This window comes from Xyrauchen texanus, chromosome 12 (genome assembly GCF_025860055.1).
Source record: "Xyrauchen texanus isolate HMW12.3.18 chromosome 12, RBS_HiC_50CHRs, whole genome shotgun sequence".
Lineage (NCBI taxonomy): Eukaryota > Metazoa > Chordata > Actinopteri > Cypriniformes > Catostomidae > Xyrauchen > Xyrauchen texanus.
Window position 1 is genome coordinate 24,908,019 of NC_068287.1, and position 16,299 is coordinate 24,924,317.

At 34.7% G+C, this 16,299-nt stretch overlaps 1 protein-coding gene across 1 annotated transcript; it reads right to left on the bottom strand.

The window, feature by feature from the left end:
- Positions 1-782: 782 nt before the first annotated feature.
- LOC127652841 (calcium-binding mitochondrial carrier protein SCaMC-3-like) lies at positions 783-15,783 on the bottom strand. The gene is made up of 10 exons (XM_052139247.1): positions 14,920-15,783; positions 12,586-12,709; positions 6,357-6,444; positions 6,060-6,171; positions 5,462-5,620; positions 5,076-5,222; positions 4,822-4,935; positions 3,366-3,533; positions 3,037-3,187; positions 783-2,911 (listed from the first exon to the last, which is right to left on the bottom strand). The coding sequence occupies exons 1-10, from the start codon at positions 15,118-15,120 to the stop codon at positions 2,730-2,732; spliced, it is 1,446 nt and encodes a 481-aa protein (XP_051995207.1). The 5' UTR covers positions 15,121-15,783; the 3' UTR covers positions 783-2,729.
- Positions 15,784-16,299: the final 516 nt, after the last annotated feature.

Below are 16,299 nucleotides of genomic sequence, written 5' to 3' on the forward strand. Positions count from 1 at the left end.
CTTCAACTTTGTTACATATTTTCAATCTAAAAAATATATATATATATATATATATATATATATATATATATATATTTAAAGAGACCTTAATTAACAAACAAAGAGCAGTCTGGAATATGTGACAAAAAGTGGCCCACTTTAGCTGACGACACCCTATGTTTTGCTTGTTAGCAATACTTTTTTATCTGCCAAGGCTAATTGTCTTAACATGAAAAAAGATTCAGTTAAGTACTCAATTATTAAATATATTTTGAATTACTACTAATAATAATAATCTGCAAGACATTCCAGTTCATTTTGCCTTCACTTTCCTCATTCAACATTTTCTTTCACATTTTATTGGGGTATAACAAGTGTATAATTCTACAGAGAAAACGGACACCATGAGAACTTAAATCATTAGTTAATCAAAAAGTGAAAATTATTTTACTCACTCATGCCCTTCAAATCCCTTATTATTATTTTTTCTAAGGTGGAACACAAAGGTGATATTTTTCAGTATGTCCCTGGCACTCTTTTTTTTTATAGCAAAAGTTGTCTGTAATTTATACTGCTTGAGATAAGTTTTATAGAGCCAAAGCTTTGTGTGAGGAAAAGACTTTAAGTTGTAGCTGAAAATTATAACTTTTAACTTTTGGCCTAAAGCATTCTGAACGGGCAGTAAGCACACACATCAAGCCTTATTTAAGGAAATATAATTGTAAGAGAAACTGAAAACAAAAAAAAGTAATACAAGACTCACATAATTGTTTAAATAATTATAAGCCTTCATAATTTCTCACATTCATTTATTCTTAATTATATATAAATAAAGCAAGGAATCATTGCCAGTGGAGGCTGGTTCAATAAAAACAGCATGCAAATCTTTTAAAGTGAATACAGCATGTCAAGGCACACTACTCTCAATGCATTGCATTTAAGCAAGAAACTAGATATTTAAATTCAGTTTTAAATACAATCTCCAGAGGTAATTAATTTATAATATAATTTTAAAGTTTCTCAAATAACTACATTCAAAAGTTATTTATACTTAAGTCTGTATGTTGTATCCAAAATTTGAAAATGCCGGCATTTGAATATTCAGAATCTGACAACTAAATCTGCATTAGATGCAACTAGCTGTAATATGCCAGTCACTTAGAACATAATTGATTACTATAACACAAACCTCTTTATTCTGTTTTAAAACAAAATAATGTTTTTAAACATTTGAATGTTCAACTGCTGTCTCCCAATAAGAGTCGATAACAAAGGAGATCCACCTTCCTGCAGATTTTAGTTTCAACTTAGATCAACACAATTGAACCAGGTAATCAAGATCTTAGGTTTTACATTTAACATTTTTGGAGTAGGTTTGGAACTAGGCAGGAAGTTAGACCTCCAGGAGAAGAAATCAGGATTGAGTATCCCAGTTTATCATGTTGTCAGTATTAACCAATCAGTAACACGTAATTTCATTGGCCCATTTCCATTATATAACTAAACTGATTAAACATTGTAATTTGAATCTTAGAATTGTAAGATAAACAGAGATTTCTACTTTACGTCAACTTTAAGCTTTAAATAGAACAGTAAATTGTCAACACTAACGTGCTTTGCATATTTCTGATATGAAGAATTATAGCTCTTAAAGCAAGTAATTAAGACATGCAGATTGTGACAGCACTTACATCATTTATAACATGCACTACCTGCTGATTAAAAGCCCTTTGTGTAGAATTACTGTATAAACTATTTTTCAGCATTCATCACAACACATTTCTTAATAAACAAAGCATCCACATGTAATTCAAACCTCAACTATCCTCCCCCTATCTAATTAATTAAATTAATTTTAACACTAAACCATGTATTTCAGTCTACACCATAACAATGAGGATTGAAATATCAGCAAATGCTAAAACTGTGAAAAGGTAGCAAAGCAGCAGTGTTGTCATACAATATGGTTTAGACAAAGGTTTGTACATTTAAGATTTTCTTTTAAAGAGTGCAAATCCCTTTAATCATAAAGAGCTGTTTTAGTCTAGCATATATTATGCTTTCCTCTCACTGACCTTTACAAAAATATAGGATTAATATATATCCACTTTACTATATATCACTCATTCATAAATGGTGTTTGCAGCAAATATCATGAAACATCAGACAGAAGAGATTTTCAAGATATTCCATACTCCATTGTACACTCCTGAACATTTTTGGTCAATTCTAGGAGGGGAACTTTAGTTATCATTTAAATAATAATAATAATAATAATAATAATAATAATAATAATAATAATAATAATTGGTTATCCTCCTAAAATAAAATTCTTCCGTCATTCACTATTATTAGATGACAATACTAATATTTAGTTCATTACCACAAATTCATCATCAGGACAACAACATTACAGTCCTTGTAAAAATGAAGTACTATGTAATGCTGCTCACCTGTAGTGGTCACTGTAGATGTGAAACAGCAGATAAATAGTGTTTAATAAACCTGAGGTCTCCAAGCTGCCAATCATAGAGGAACACATGCTCTAAACACAACCATTGTCCATCCTAATGAAATATAAATTGGCCAGGGAAGATTGTGTACAATGTAGAGTATGTTTTTAGGTCATTCATTGACTGTCTCCTCCTTATGCCATTCTCTAGGGGTCTTTCTAATTTTATCGACCAGGCTTAGAAGTCTCACCATCCTCCTTTTAATACAATGTGTCTGTTTTTCATGTTTGTCTAGGTTTAAGATCCTACTCCCAGGGCTTTCTTCATATGCTCATAAACCACATAAGATATGCTAACAGCAGGAATGACTTTGAGGAAATTGGGGGCAATGCCTCTGTAGAGTCCAGGAACACCTTCATGGGACACAATGTACTTAAACTGGCCAACCATGGACAGCTGAGGAGCACCATCTGCCGAGGCTAGAAAGAAGAAATAGTAGAGGGAAGTTTTGTATTGCATTTTCATCCTTGTAAACAGATTGGGTTCTACATAAAGAATCACAAAACAAGGCACAATAAGAATTGTGTGATTTAATCTCACTCACCCTGAGCCTGCATGCGTGTGCGGATTAGAGCCAGCGGGTAACTAGCCAGTTGCCCACATGTGCTGGACACAGTGCCACATCCGAGCAGCACCAGAACCCCAGGATCTGCCGAGCCCATGCAGTACCGCTGTAGCCAGGCATTCTTTAGAGTCTGACAGAACAAGAGAGCATAGAGAGGGACTGAGAAATAGAATGACACAACATAGTAACATAGAACAATGCAGGGCATGCATAAACATGTTAAAACACACACACACACACACACACACACACACACACACACACACACACACACACACACACACACACAAACACAAACATGGCCATACCTCATAGACAGCCAGATCAATGCCAGCATAAGGAATAATGCCAAGTGTGTTAGGCACATATCCTTTGTAGAACGCCCGCACCCCTTCCCTACGCATTATCTGCTTGGCACAGTCTGCCATGCCAGAGTACTGTCCTGTCTTTCGAAGGGTCAGACGAGTCTTCAACACCTGGGAATCAAAATTAAAAAAAAAAAAAAAAAAAAAGAGTAGGTTCAAAACAAGTTTTACAAAAATATTTTAAATGTTTTAAATTGCAACGAGGCCTCTCAGCACCTCCAGTCAAGGTATCTAAATAAATAAATGGAGCTTGGAGCATCTAAATAAATAAAAGGAGGATTTCGCTTCCAAAGTGTGATGCTGATCTGCCTCATTAAATAAATACCAGAAGACAGTAAAGAGGCATGCTTTCAGCACTTTCAAGCCTACCAGGAATAGAAAAGAAATCTGGCCATATGCATCATCCAGACCCTGGTCATTTTTTAAAAATGATTAAACAAGCTTGTTGGGCATTTAGACAACATGAGTGAACAGGTAAACAATAATTAAGAGAAAATTGCTTTATTAAAGGTTTAGTGTACTGGTACCCACTTTTATGCCATCCCAGATGAGTATGACTTTCTTTCTTCTGTAGAACACAAATTAAGATTTATAGAAGACTCAGCTCTGTAGGTCCATACAATGCAAGTGAATGGTGGCCAGACCATTCAAGCTCTAAAAATCACATAAGGGCACATAAAAATAATTCATATGAATGCAGTGGTTTAATATGTGTCAGAAGTGATGCAGTCTTTTTGGGTAAGAAAGAGATCAATATTTAAATCCTTTTTTTCTATAAATCTCCACTGTCAATTAAAGATTGTGAAAGTGGAGATTTATAGTGAAATATGAATTAAATATTTGCTTCAGAATACATGGATTAAACCCACTAGAGTCTTATGGATTACTTTTATGTGGACTTTATGTGATTTTTTGAGTTTGAAATGTCTGGTCACCATTCACTTGTATGGACCTACAGAGTGGAGTCTTCTAAAAATCTTAATTTGTGTTCTGCAGAAGAAAGAAAGCCATACACATCTGGGATGACATGAGGGTGAGTAAATGATGAGAGAATTTTAATTTTTTGGATGAACTATCCCTTTAAACAACTTCCAATATTATATGATTTCCTAGTATTTTGATTTTGATTTGATTTCCCCAGTAAGATTTGTGACACAACATTAGCTGTGTTTGTGAACACTACACTTTTTTGGAAATGACTAATGGGACTGATCAAATCATAAACTGTGATCATTAAAAGCATCTCAAACTGGCACAGTCCAGTAATGCACCTTTCCCATAAATCTAGTTTATATAATATCTGTAGAACAGTGATTATGACAAAAAAAGCAGTAAAACAAATTCATTCTTCAGCTCTTACACTCTCAACATGTCTCTCACTCTTCTCATTCTCTCTTACCTCCATGGGGTAGATAATTGTCTGGGCTGTAACTCCTGCCAGTGAGCCTGCAATGAACCGTTCCTGAACCCTCAGAGTGGCACCCTCCTTACTGCCTTTGATCAGCCACTTTATCTACTCAAGAGCACATAGAAGACACTGAGATTTAACATTGTTTACATAAATGAGAGCATCTTCCATCCAGGTCAATAAACAAAGAAATTGGCTGTAAAATGGTAACATGTACAGTAGCTCCTGGATTCTGGATTATTTACCTGCTCATAAGCCATAAATTTGATTGCAGACTCTGGGGCAATTTTGAGCACGTTGATGCCATTGCCCCTCCAAAGTGACCTCAATCCTCCCTCCTGCACCATTCCCCGCAAGCCAACCAACAGACTTACCCCACTAGAGCCATGGACCTGTAGAAATCCCACAGAGTTCACGCTCCTTGAACAAATTATTTTTCTCAAACAATTGAACAGAAGTTTGCCAAACTAGCCATATGATACATTATATAATATGGATATAATCATATTTATAATGTACACATTTATCATTTATTAATTTTAGATCAGACTATTTTAGAGATTTATTGACTTGTTCTGGCTCAAGTTTAATTGACACTACAGTATTGTCTTGTTATTATGTCAAACCCAACCTGAAGATAAACTTTAAGGCGGTCCAGGGGAGCAGTTCCTGTTCGTGATACAGCTCCTGCCATTGCCCCGGCCACCAGCTGTCTCCACACCACACCTGAGTGACGCTCCTTCTCTGAGAACTCATCCGGCACAGTCAGCTGCTCTCCAATGTCCAACATCTAAAATATATACATTACACAAAGGAAATTACACTCTAAAAACATGAATGATTATTAATGATAATCAGGTAACACTTTACAATAAGGTTCCAATAGTTAATGCATTAAGTATCATGGACTAACAATGCCTTTATTAATCTTTATTAATGTTAGTTAATAAAAATGCAATTTAGTTCATGTTAGTTCATAGTGCATTGCCTAATGTTAACATATACAACTTTTGATTAAATTTTTTTTATAATAATTACTATATGTTAAAATTAACATTAACCAATATTAATAAATGCTGTAAGTATTGTTCATTCTTAGTTCACGTTGACTAATCTTGTTAACTAATGTTAAAAAAATAGAACCTTATTGTAAAGTGTTACCATAAAACAATAGAATATTATAAATATTAAGACTATGTAGAATGCAAAATGGAAAGTTGTGAATAAACCAGAGAGTGTTTCCAGTAGTGAGCAATGCCCTCTATGTTGTGCAAGGGGTTAAACAGGAAATGGTCCCGCCACTCATTCCAGTCAATGGTCATAGTGCCGTCTCTGTCCATGCTGACACACAAAATTAAAACAGAACAGATGAAAAAAGCACATTCAATGCCCATCAAAACTATGCCAACACATGGGGGCTTTGCAGAAATGTCTCAAATCCCTTTGAAAGCACTGCCAGAGTAGAGAGATGAATGGTTTACATGACATAGATTAAGATAAAACATTAAAGGCTGAAGAGCTATAACCTTTGCAGAATTCTGGAGGCCTGCTCTGTGGAGACAATCACACCAAGGCTGCACAAGGAGTCCTGTATTTCTGAAACATCTATGTGACCTGAAAATAAAACACTTCAATGCTCATTCTGTCCTTGGGTATTGCAAGATATAGGAAAAAATACACTACAGAAAAAGGGGAAAATGTATGTTTGAAGTAGGGCTGCATGATTATGATGTAAATTATAATTGAAGATTATTTCCATTGATATTGTAATTGCAATTATTCATTTTGATTAATAGAAATTACATAAAAATACATAAAAATGTGTAGGGCAGTTGTATGCCATTTTCTTTATGTAGGCTTTGCATCAAAACAACTTGAGAACTGTGTTTCTGAATTGCTTTAATATTTTAATTGCACGAAAACCAAAAAGTGTTATTCATATTTTTAATAATTTGTACACAGCATAATTTAGAAAATGAGCATTACTGATGTGCCATTAGACTAATTTAAACATGTCAGATTTGCCTTTACATTCATGCACACAATGGCCCAAAAAATATGATGTAAATAGAAAACTTTGCCACAGTGCAGTGCAGTATAACTGCATGGAATGCTGTAACTGACACTTTTCAGGATTATATAATTGAGACAACTCTAATTGTAATCTCGATTATTTTTTCAATTAATTGTGCAGCCCTGCTGTGAAGGAAACAGCATTTCTATTTTAATTGCTTCCTAAGGGGTAACAAATAAACAATGCAGAAACAATCAATTGCACAAGAGCACAGATTAATCTCACAAATATGAAAGCAATCTATTTGTGGAAATGAATAATGTGTTAAAGGAATGTTTAGCTCAATTGACAGCATTTGTGGCATAATTTTGATTACCACAAACATTTATTTTGACTTGCTCCTCATTTTCTTTATAAAAACCAAAAATCTGGGTTCCAGTGAGGCACTTACAATAAAAGTGAATGGGGACAATCCATAACCATTCAAAAACTCACTGTTTTAAAAGTATAGCCTGAAGATTTATACAATATGCGTGTCAACATGATTTTAGAGGGATTAACACAGTAACCTTTTCTGTGTAAATTTATAGCCAATTTTACAACTTCGTTGCCATGAAGATGTAATATCAACAAACCCTAAAATGACTGGACAAATACAGATTTAAACTATTTTACAGCTCAAATAATGCATTAATTTTAACAGAAAAATTAATCTAGGTGCTTTTATTAAATTATAAGCTTCACATTTCTGTCTTTAAACCAGGGCCATAACTGCAATATACATTGAGTCATACCCCCCCTAATAATCAGATACTGGCCAGTTGTTGCAGGAATAATACACTTTTTAACCACGCTCAGTAGTCTAACACCGCTCGTCAGTGTCATTTGAGAATAAGGCAGGACTCAAGTTTCAGAAGCTGAGTGGGCATCTTGTGGATTATTCCAGCACCACGCATAAGCAGTTCAGGTTAAGTGTGTCAGTGTCTTGTTAGATGTAAGTATCTAACTAAACATGCAGTGTTTGCCCACTGTTTTGTGAATAAAATGTCATACCAACCGAAAGTAATTTCCAAGTGTGCAAACTATTCACCATTTGGCAAAATTTGCCATTTTTAATTGAAAATATGTCATTTACAGTACATGATTTGTATATCATTCATAATTTTTAATGTGAAAACATTAATGGGGTAGATTTCAATAAAGCATGAATGTGTGTATATTGTAAAGGATCTGGTAATCTGTTGTAAAGGATCTGGTAATCTGGTAATAATTGTGGTAATCTGGCAGGCTTTGAAGGAGCTTTTTAGAAAATTCACTTGACATTGTCTTTCCAAACACTGTGCTGAGGAACATTAGTGTGCCGTGAAAGATTGTCAGGTGTGCTGTGGAAAATTATCAAATTCCACAAAATAAATAAATGCATGAAAAAATATATAAACATTTCAGGGATCCAAACTCCTCACCTTTCGGAGAAATTCGCCATTTTGAAAGCATAATCGGTCACTTTTGTGATTGTGAAGAGCAATGATTAATGTGCAAAAGTGAGAGATATTTATACGTGTTAAGGGTCTTTCACATGAATCACGTCAGCGCTGCAGAATACATTGAAGTCTATGAAGTGACATCACAAAAAGTGTTTTTCACACACACATTTTTTACTAAGCAACAAGAAATATTAAAAACTGTCCAAATTTGTGAAGACATTGAATCTCATAATTTCTTTTAATTAAATATTACCTTATTACGAATATCAGAGACCCCAGTTATTGAACTAATTTAAATTAATCAAGAAAAGCTTCGACCTAAACTTAAATTAGTCCTTTTATCACTTTCTGCTATCAAAGCAACTGCAAGCTTTTTTCTCTCTTCCAAATACATGTTTTCAATGTTTATTTTGCACATCAAACTCGTAAAATCGCCCTCTGTGGAGGGCGATGTGGCGCTTGACGCTGGCGTTGGACGGAGCGTTGACACCTCGACTCAACTCATCAAATGAACTTTACAAAGACGAAAGAACATTATTGAAACTCAAACTTGAAAAATAATTATTATTTGTCTATTATTGTGATATTTTCTGATAAAAGCCACGTTCAGCGGTTTAAATAGGCTACTGTAGGAAAATGATACCGTAGATCTGCTTTGTGTTTGTAATTCTTCTACTGAGGTCAGTAGATTTGTAGCCATGCAAGCTGTAATAAAAGAGAAGGTAAAGACGTTATTGAAACTCACTATTATTGGATGACAAATAATGCTCAGACTGAAGGAAGACTATAGATCTGCTTTATTCTTTTAATGCTTAAACACTATAAAGTCTCTTGGTAGATTTTGCTCATGAACGACTCAAAATGATTCACTGACTCACTCATGGCACATAAGATGCTAATTTGTCACCACCTAGTGACATTTCCAGAAGGGGTCACTGAACTAATCAGTTAATAAAATTGAACAAATTTGGGAAACAGAAGCAAGCCTCACTAAAACACTCTTTATTTTGCAGCTAATTCTGCACAATTGTAAACTTGAATAAACTTGAAATAGCTTTGCCTACACTAAAATAGCTGGAATTGGTATTTTGAGCTTATTCTTTAAAAATTATATCCCCAGAAAAAATGTTCGTGGATCAGTGATTCTTACGTTTTTCATCCCTCATGAGTTTGTATCCCTGTAATTTGTTGTGGCATTGCAAGAACAAATCTACAAATTACAAAATAAGCAAATTTGTTGTTTTTTCATTACCTAATTATCGCTCTTGCTACCTGTGACCTCACACAGCGTGTGGCTTGTTTTGTTTTTGTTTTGTGCATAGCTGAATTTCAAACATTACAAGTAAACATGCTACTAAGACGGACAGAAAACATGGACAAGTTCTTGAAAAGGAAAAATATTGACGATGGTTCGCCTATGTGTGATAATGGTGTGCCATAGAATGTTTTAGTCGTTAAAAGTGTGCCGTGGCAGAATTTTTTTTGGGAAACACTGGTCTAAGAAAATGTTCCATAAAACACAAAGTAGAGCATTTTCACTCTCAGATTAAAACTAGAACAAAGACCTGTGACTTGTGGCTTCCATTGAGTTTTTAGGTTGTGACAAGGACAGTGTCACATATTTTTAATGCAAATATTATTAATTAATAATTTACAATCAATTTCTTTATGTCTTTAATTAATTCTGAATTTTGTACAGCATCTCCTAAGTGTCTTCTTTTAAAAGATACTTTAATTTGAGTATGTCCTTGTCAGGCCTATGCTCAAAAAATAATCCACCTGTTAAAGGAGTAGTTCACATAAAACTTTTAAATTTACTTTTACTTACTCTTTTATTCACCCTTATGTTGTTCAAAACCCATATGCTTTTACAGCTCTATTCCTTAGTATAACAGTTTATAGTGAGCAGGAGCTCACAAATACAATAAAGCACTATTAAAGGTTCAGTATAAATCAAAGCAGTAGTCCAAATGACTTGTGCACTATATTCCAAGATTTCTGGGGCCATAGCAAAGCTTAGTGTTGTATGGACTATATTTATGTTATTTTAATGAAGATTTGTTCCCCCCTCTCTTTGGACCTTGACAGCAGTGAAGTGTTTTTGTATGTAAGGGGGGCCAATGAGGGACAACTTGAGGGCATTAAATAATTTTGTGTATTTAATTTTTGCTAGCCAGCTGATGTTGTCATTTAGATAATTAGATAATTTATTGATGAAAAGAAATTCAAATTATATTTATCTTTTCTTTGAGATAGCACAAAAAAGCAAAAAAAGATTACTGAAACAGGCGTATTGCTTGCAAAGCAGACAAGGTGTTTGTCTTGTACTGTGTGAACTTAAAAAAAACATATATTTTAAAACCAAAAATTATAACATTTTGGTAAACTTTATTGCATTTAAAGTAGGGCTGTTGAGTTAACGCGTTAATGACGAACGATTAATTATAAAAAAAATGTAATGCATTTAATCACATGCTTGTAGTACCACCTGTTTACTCCAGAGGGCAGTAAGTGCAATTTCAGCTGTGTGAGCAACACACAGTTTATACAGTGAAGAAAACAACCCACAACACGGATATGCATTACTAAGGGTTCAAATGTGAACTAAGGGATCTCAAGATGTGTTTAAAGATTGAGTATTAAACTATATTTAACTTGACACAGTGACCTAAACGTTTTATTTTTATGACGCAACACACCCGAGACACGACACAACATGTCTGACGCAGGTCGCACGGTCTTTACCTCACAAATATTTAATTACCAACAAGGTTAAGGAGGTGTCCTTTAAACGGTTACACCGTTTTTACCCAGTCAATCTTTATTTAAGAAACATGCTCCCTGAAATAGATCCACTTTTGCTCCTTCTGTAATGCTGTAGATTAATCTGCCCCTCAACTTTTTTGGGAATGTGTCCACGCTGTAGTATTTTGGAGAAAATGTTGTTTGTTTGTACGTACCTCTATTTTAACTAGTTTTTCTTTGCTTCATAAAGACGTTTTATTTGGTTTTAACAGTTTTGATAACTTAAGTTAATCTTTTCTGATTAATCTGTTTATTTTTCTTGCCAATTGTTTTATACATAAGTGTAAATTTCTGTCTATAAAGCCCATATTTGCACTTTTTTGTAAAGACTTGAAATATTATTTAAATACTCTTTATACCTCCAACAACTCCAAAGCATTGAAAACCATTGCACTATGTAATGAATATAATGTCTTGGCATCATTTTAAAATATATCTGTAGTATTGTGTGCTATGTATACCCCTGGCTTGTTTAAAAAAAAAAGAAATGTCTGACACAGGTGTAAATTGACGGGTCCTTAAACAAGCCCTCATAATAATTCTCGAACTGATTGACAAATTCACTTGTGAAATGGATTGCTGAGAACTGTGTGCCAATGATTGGCTTATGTTCAATAACAAGGTAGTAAACAATACATTGTATTCTAAAGCCGCTTTTTGTATGGCCTTATCAATTATTAACTCTTCTGCCACAAGACTGTAATGCTTTTTAATTATCTGAATATTATTTTATATATATATATATATATATATATATATATATATATATATATATATATATATATATATATATATATATATATATAATTTTTTATATTAAAGATAACTATGTATAATTATATATTGATATAAATATGCATAATCATTATATATTGAATTATTGTTATATGAGGGGCTTTCTCAGCAAATATTCGTATATGCGATTAATTGCAATTAATTAATCGGGATATCATGTAATTAATTCGATTAAAAATTGTAATCGATTGACAGCCCTAATTTAAAGCCTTTATTTAGAAAATGATTGCATTTATTGCCTTTACTATTTTAAATGACAGATGACCATTTGTGACCACAACACCCACAACCCCTAAAATAGTTTAGTACCCCCAATGTTCAAGACATTGTTACGGCCTTGCTTTAAACCCTCCAAAAAATTGGCCCCATTCATTTCCATTTTAAGTGCCTCACTGCAACCTCGATTTTTGCTTTTTTAAAAGAAAAGGATGGACGAGTCTAAATAATGTTTTGTATATATTATGCCACAAATGTTGCCAATTGAGCTTAACTTGTATTGAACCCAGAATATTCCTTTAAGACCTAATTATATGCTTTTAAGCACTGCTCATTAAAGTAGCCTACTAAGTCACATTTACAGTGATGCCATGTGATAACCTTATTTTTTTATGGTACAAGCACGGAGAGAGTTGTTTTGAGAGTAAAGATAATGCAGACCATCGTTGTTGCTGTCCAGACTGAGGAACATGAGTCTGAGCTCTTTTTCATGCATGCGCAGATACTGTGTGAACTCCTCAAAGTCCAGCTGCCCATCGTGATCGGTGTCACTCACACGTACAATCTGTGGTGGGGGGGGAAGTGTTTGTGGGGGTGGGGGGGTGTGATGGGAAAGTTTGGTAAATGTGTATAACTTCACTTAACAGTACATCTGTGTGAGCAGGCATAGCATAATAACATAAAATCAAACAAAAAGAGTAAAAAGAAAAGTCTGTGTCCAGCATTTATAGATGAAAGGTTTCTGTTTGGCCTGCCAGCAGCCTGGTGGCTCCAATAGCAAACACAATGAGAACTAGAACTAATCTCTCCTCTTGCATCACAGCACATGACTAACACAGTCACACAACCCAACAGTACAGACATGCCACTGGCAAAATCAGTGTTGTTCTCCTCCAAGTTACGTTCTTATTGGCACTTCATGGTTATGTTGTACCCGATTTGAATCCTTTGCTACCTGCTTAAGTAATTGTCACAAAATAACAAATGCACTTTCTTTTATGCTTATATTCTTATATGCATATGCTTATTTTCTGACCTTTTTTAAGTTGAAAAGTCATAAAGACACCCGATTATAACCATTACTGTTTTGGCCAATGATCAGGTTATAATCTTCTGTAGTATTAGAAAAGAGGGATTCAAGGAAACAGCATACACACAGTAAAAAGTGGTAACCTGCCATTTTTACCTTAAGGAGCTATTTCTGCTTGAGCTAATCCTTAAAAGTAATTTTGTTGGTGTAACATAATCTATTCAGGTTGATTCAGTGATGTCAAAGGGATAGTTCATACAAAAATTGTAATTGTCAAACGCCCTCATGCCATCCCAGATGTGTATAATTTTTTTTCTTCTGCTAAACACAAACTGTAAGAAATCTGTAAGTCTTTTGAAGGTCCAAAATCACATAAAGGCAGCATAAAATAATCCATATGACTTCAGTGCTTAAATCCATTTCTTCAGAAGTGATAAAATAGGTGTGGGTGAGAAACAGATATTTAAGTCCTTGTTTACTATAAATATCTACTTTTACTTTCACATTTTTCTTCTTTTGTTTTTTTGGCGATTCACATTTGTTGTGATTATCACCACCTACTGGGCAGAGAAGAGAATTTACATTAAAAAAGGGCTTCAATATTTATCTTACCCACACCTATCCTATCACTTCTGAAGATATAGATTTAACCACTTGGGTCGTATTGATTAATTTTATGCTGCCTTAATATTGATTTTTGACCTTTAAATTCCTGGCCACCATTCACTTGCATTGTGTGGACCAACAGAGTGGAGATATTCTTCTAAAACTCTTAATTTGTGTTCAGCAGAAGAAAGAAAGTCATACACATCAGGGATGGCATGAGGGTGAGTAAATGATGAGAGAATTTTCATTTTTGGGTGAGCTATACATTTAAATGCTATTTAAAGGAGCACAGTGTTAGTTATTTAATAGTTGTATATATATTTAGGTCAAACAGGACAATGGCCACATTCGCAGATGAAGTATGTCCGTGAATGTATTCATACTACCCACCTACGCACTATTTTACCATTTTTGTGTTTATGTTGTCTGACTTACAGTGACACCTAGGGGCCTGGATGCAACATAATTTAATCGTTCAGTCGTTTTCAGCTACAGATGCTGTTGTAGAAATTCACCATTCACAGTCAGCCAAGATTAATTTAATCCATGAGAGAAAGTGTTTAATAACAGGACATTTACTGAGATTAAGCGAGTATTCGGCTGGCCACGTGATCCTAACATGGCTGCCCCCATAAAGGCGACCCTCTCAGTGTGGAATAAAACTATATAGTCACTGATATGACTGGACACTTCATCTCATCTAAGTGCTCATGATTTTATCCATGTTTCAAAATTACAATTAATTTTTAGGCATTCAAGTTTTTCTGAGAGCACCTACAAACTAACTGCATTTTTTTTTGTGTGGTTTTTTTTCTTCTTTTTTAAAAAAAAATGCATATTTTGTACATTATATGTACCATAACACCACTAATTATATGAACCATATATATGTGCATTATACAACCAAAGTGACCAAACCTACCTGTGCCATTGCAGAGTGGTAAGAGAAGTCTAACTTTTAAATAAATTACATATATGGGATCAATTGGTCTAGAGTCTAGACACACCGGTAGACTACTCTGGACTGGTTTCACTCTTGTTAAAACAAGCATAGGAAAATCCTGCTGATCAGACAACCCATTCAGCTCTTAGAAATGGTTTATTAGCATGAACAACTGTCATTTTGTAAATTGATTTACCTCTTCTACCTCACTGCGAACGATTCCCCGGGCGGTTAATCCGGTGCGGAATTCATTTACATCGATTCTTCCATCTTTATTCAGATCCAGTTGATCAAACAGTTCGGCCCATTTTTTCTCCCTCTCTGGATCTGACGCACCGTTTTCTTGACAGCGAGCCCATGTCCAACAGAAAGGGGACCGAGTTTTCGCTTCGCCCATATATGAATCGATATTTTAATATATCGCGATTGCAGCAAACACGATACAAATGTGTTCTTGCGAATCAACGCCGAGTTAAACGAGTCTGCATTTTACCTCCCAATACAGGTGCTTCTTGTAGCAAACACAACTTTGATTTGTGAACTGGGATCCAATTTAAAAGCCGTTGTCTCCAAATGTACAGCAGTGCAATTTCACCTTTAAAGAGTTCCGTCGCCACATTTCTTTATACCGGTCATTTCAGAGGTAGCGTTCAAATGTCCGCGCATGAATTTCAGCTTTAATTTGCTCCACCAGTCTGTTCCGATTGCGGCAGTGTTAATCAGGAAGTATTAAACCTCTGCCCCTCAGTCTAGAACAATAATCCCCGTATCTGTCCCATCACATCACTCAACGATAAAGCCCAATTCCGCATCAACTCATTCTCATGAACTGTCCTGTAGCCTACCTCACATCACACATCTACCGGAGAACAAGCGCGACATCGCCATTTACCGCATCAGTGCGACGGAGAGATTATCTGCATCTGTGTAAATCTTAAAATGAGAAATAGGTCTGCGGTTCAGTAACATGTAAGCAGGTAAAACAGAAAGATGGTGTATGATCCTTGTATGAGCTGTTGGATTTCGACATATCATCATCATTAACATCATCCCATTCCCTCATCATAAGACGGCATCACTGCTGACGCCTTTAACAGAACAGCATACTATCCAACGACATCACTCAAAAAGCTATCCGCATGCTCAAATTAAGGTCAAATATATAAGATTATACATATATTGAATGTCTTTTATTTTAAAGGGACACTGTTTAGGACTTATTAGTTAAATGAAGAACACGATTTACTAAAGTGCATTTTAAAGCTGTAGGTGACGTATCCTCTGTAGTGTGAATGATGCCGTAAAATGCATGGAAACTACTGAGTCAGCACTTGCAGGATAGTGCCAGATTAGAGGGAACCATGCGAAGGATTTTGTTATGACGATAACGGTGTTACAATAAAACACGCCCATGATCTTACATCTGGACGCAAAATGTGGTGTGTTCAAGCTTATATTCAAAGGTTGACGTCAACCAACTAAACAAATTGTTAAATAATATAAGGTAGCTGTATGGATGTTATGTAATTTATTTGAAAATTGCTGTTGTATAAATTGTATTTGTAAACATTAGGCT

Coding starts and splice junctions, on each gene's coding strand:
- LOC127652841 (XM_052139247.1), bottom strand. CDS start 15,120: ATGGGCGAAGCGAAAACTCGGTCCCCTTTCTGTTGGACATGGGCTCGC. Junction 12,710..14,919: donor TTCGCAGTGAGGTAGAAGAG/GTAAATCAATTT, acceptor CCCCCACCACAG/ATTGTACGTGTGAGTGACAC. Junction 4,936..5,075: donor AATTTATGGCTTATGAGCAG/GTAAATAATCCA, acceptor GCTCTTGAGTAG/ATAAAGTGGCTGATCAAAGG.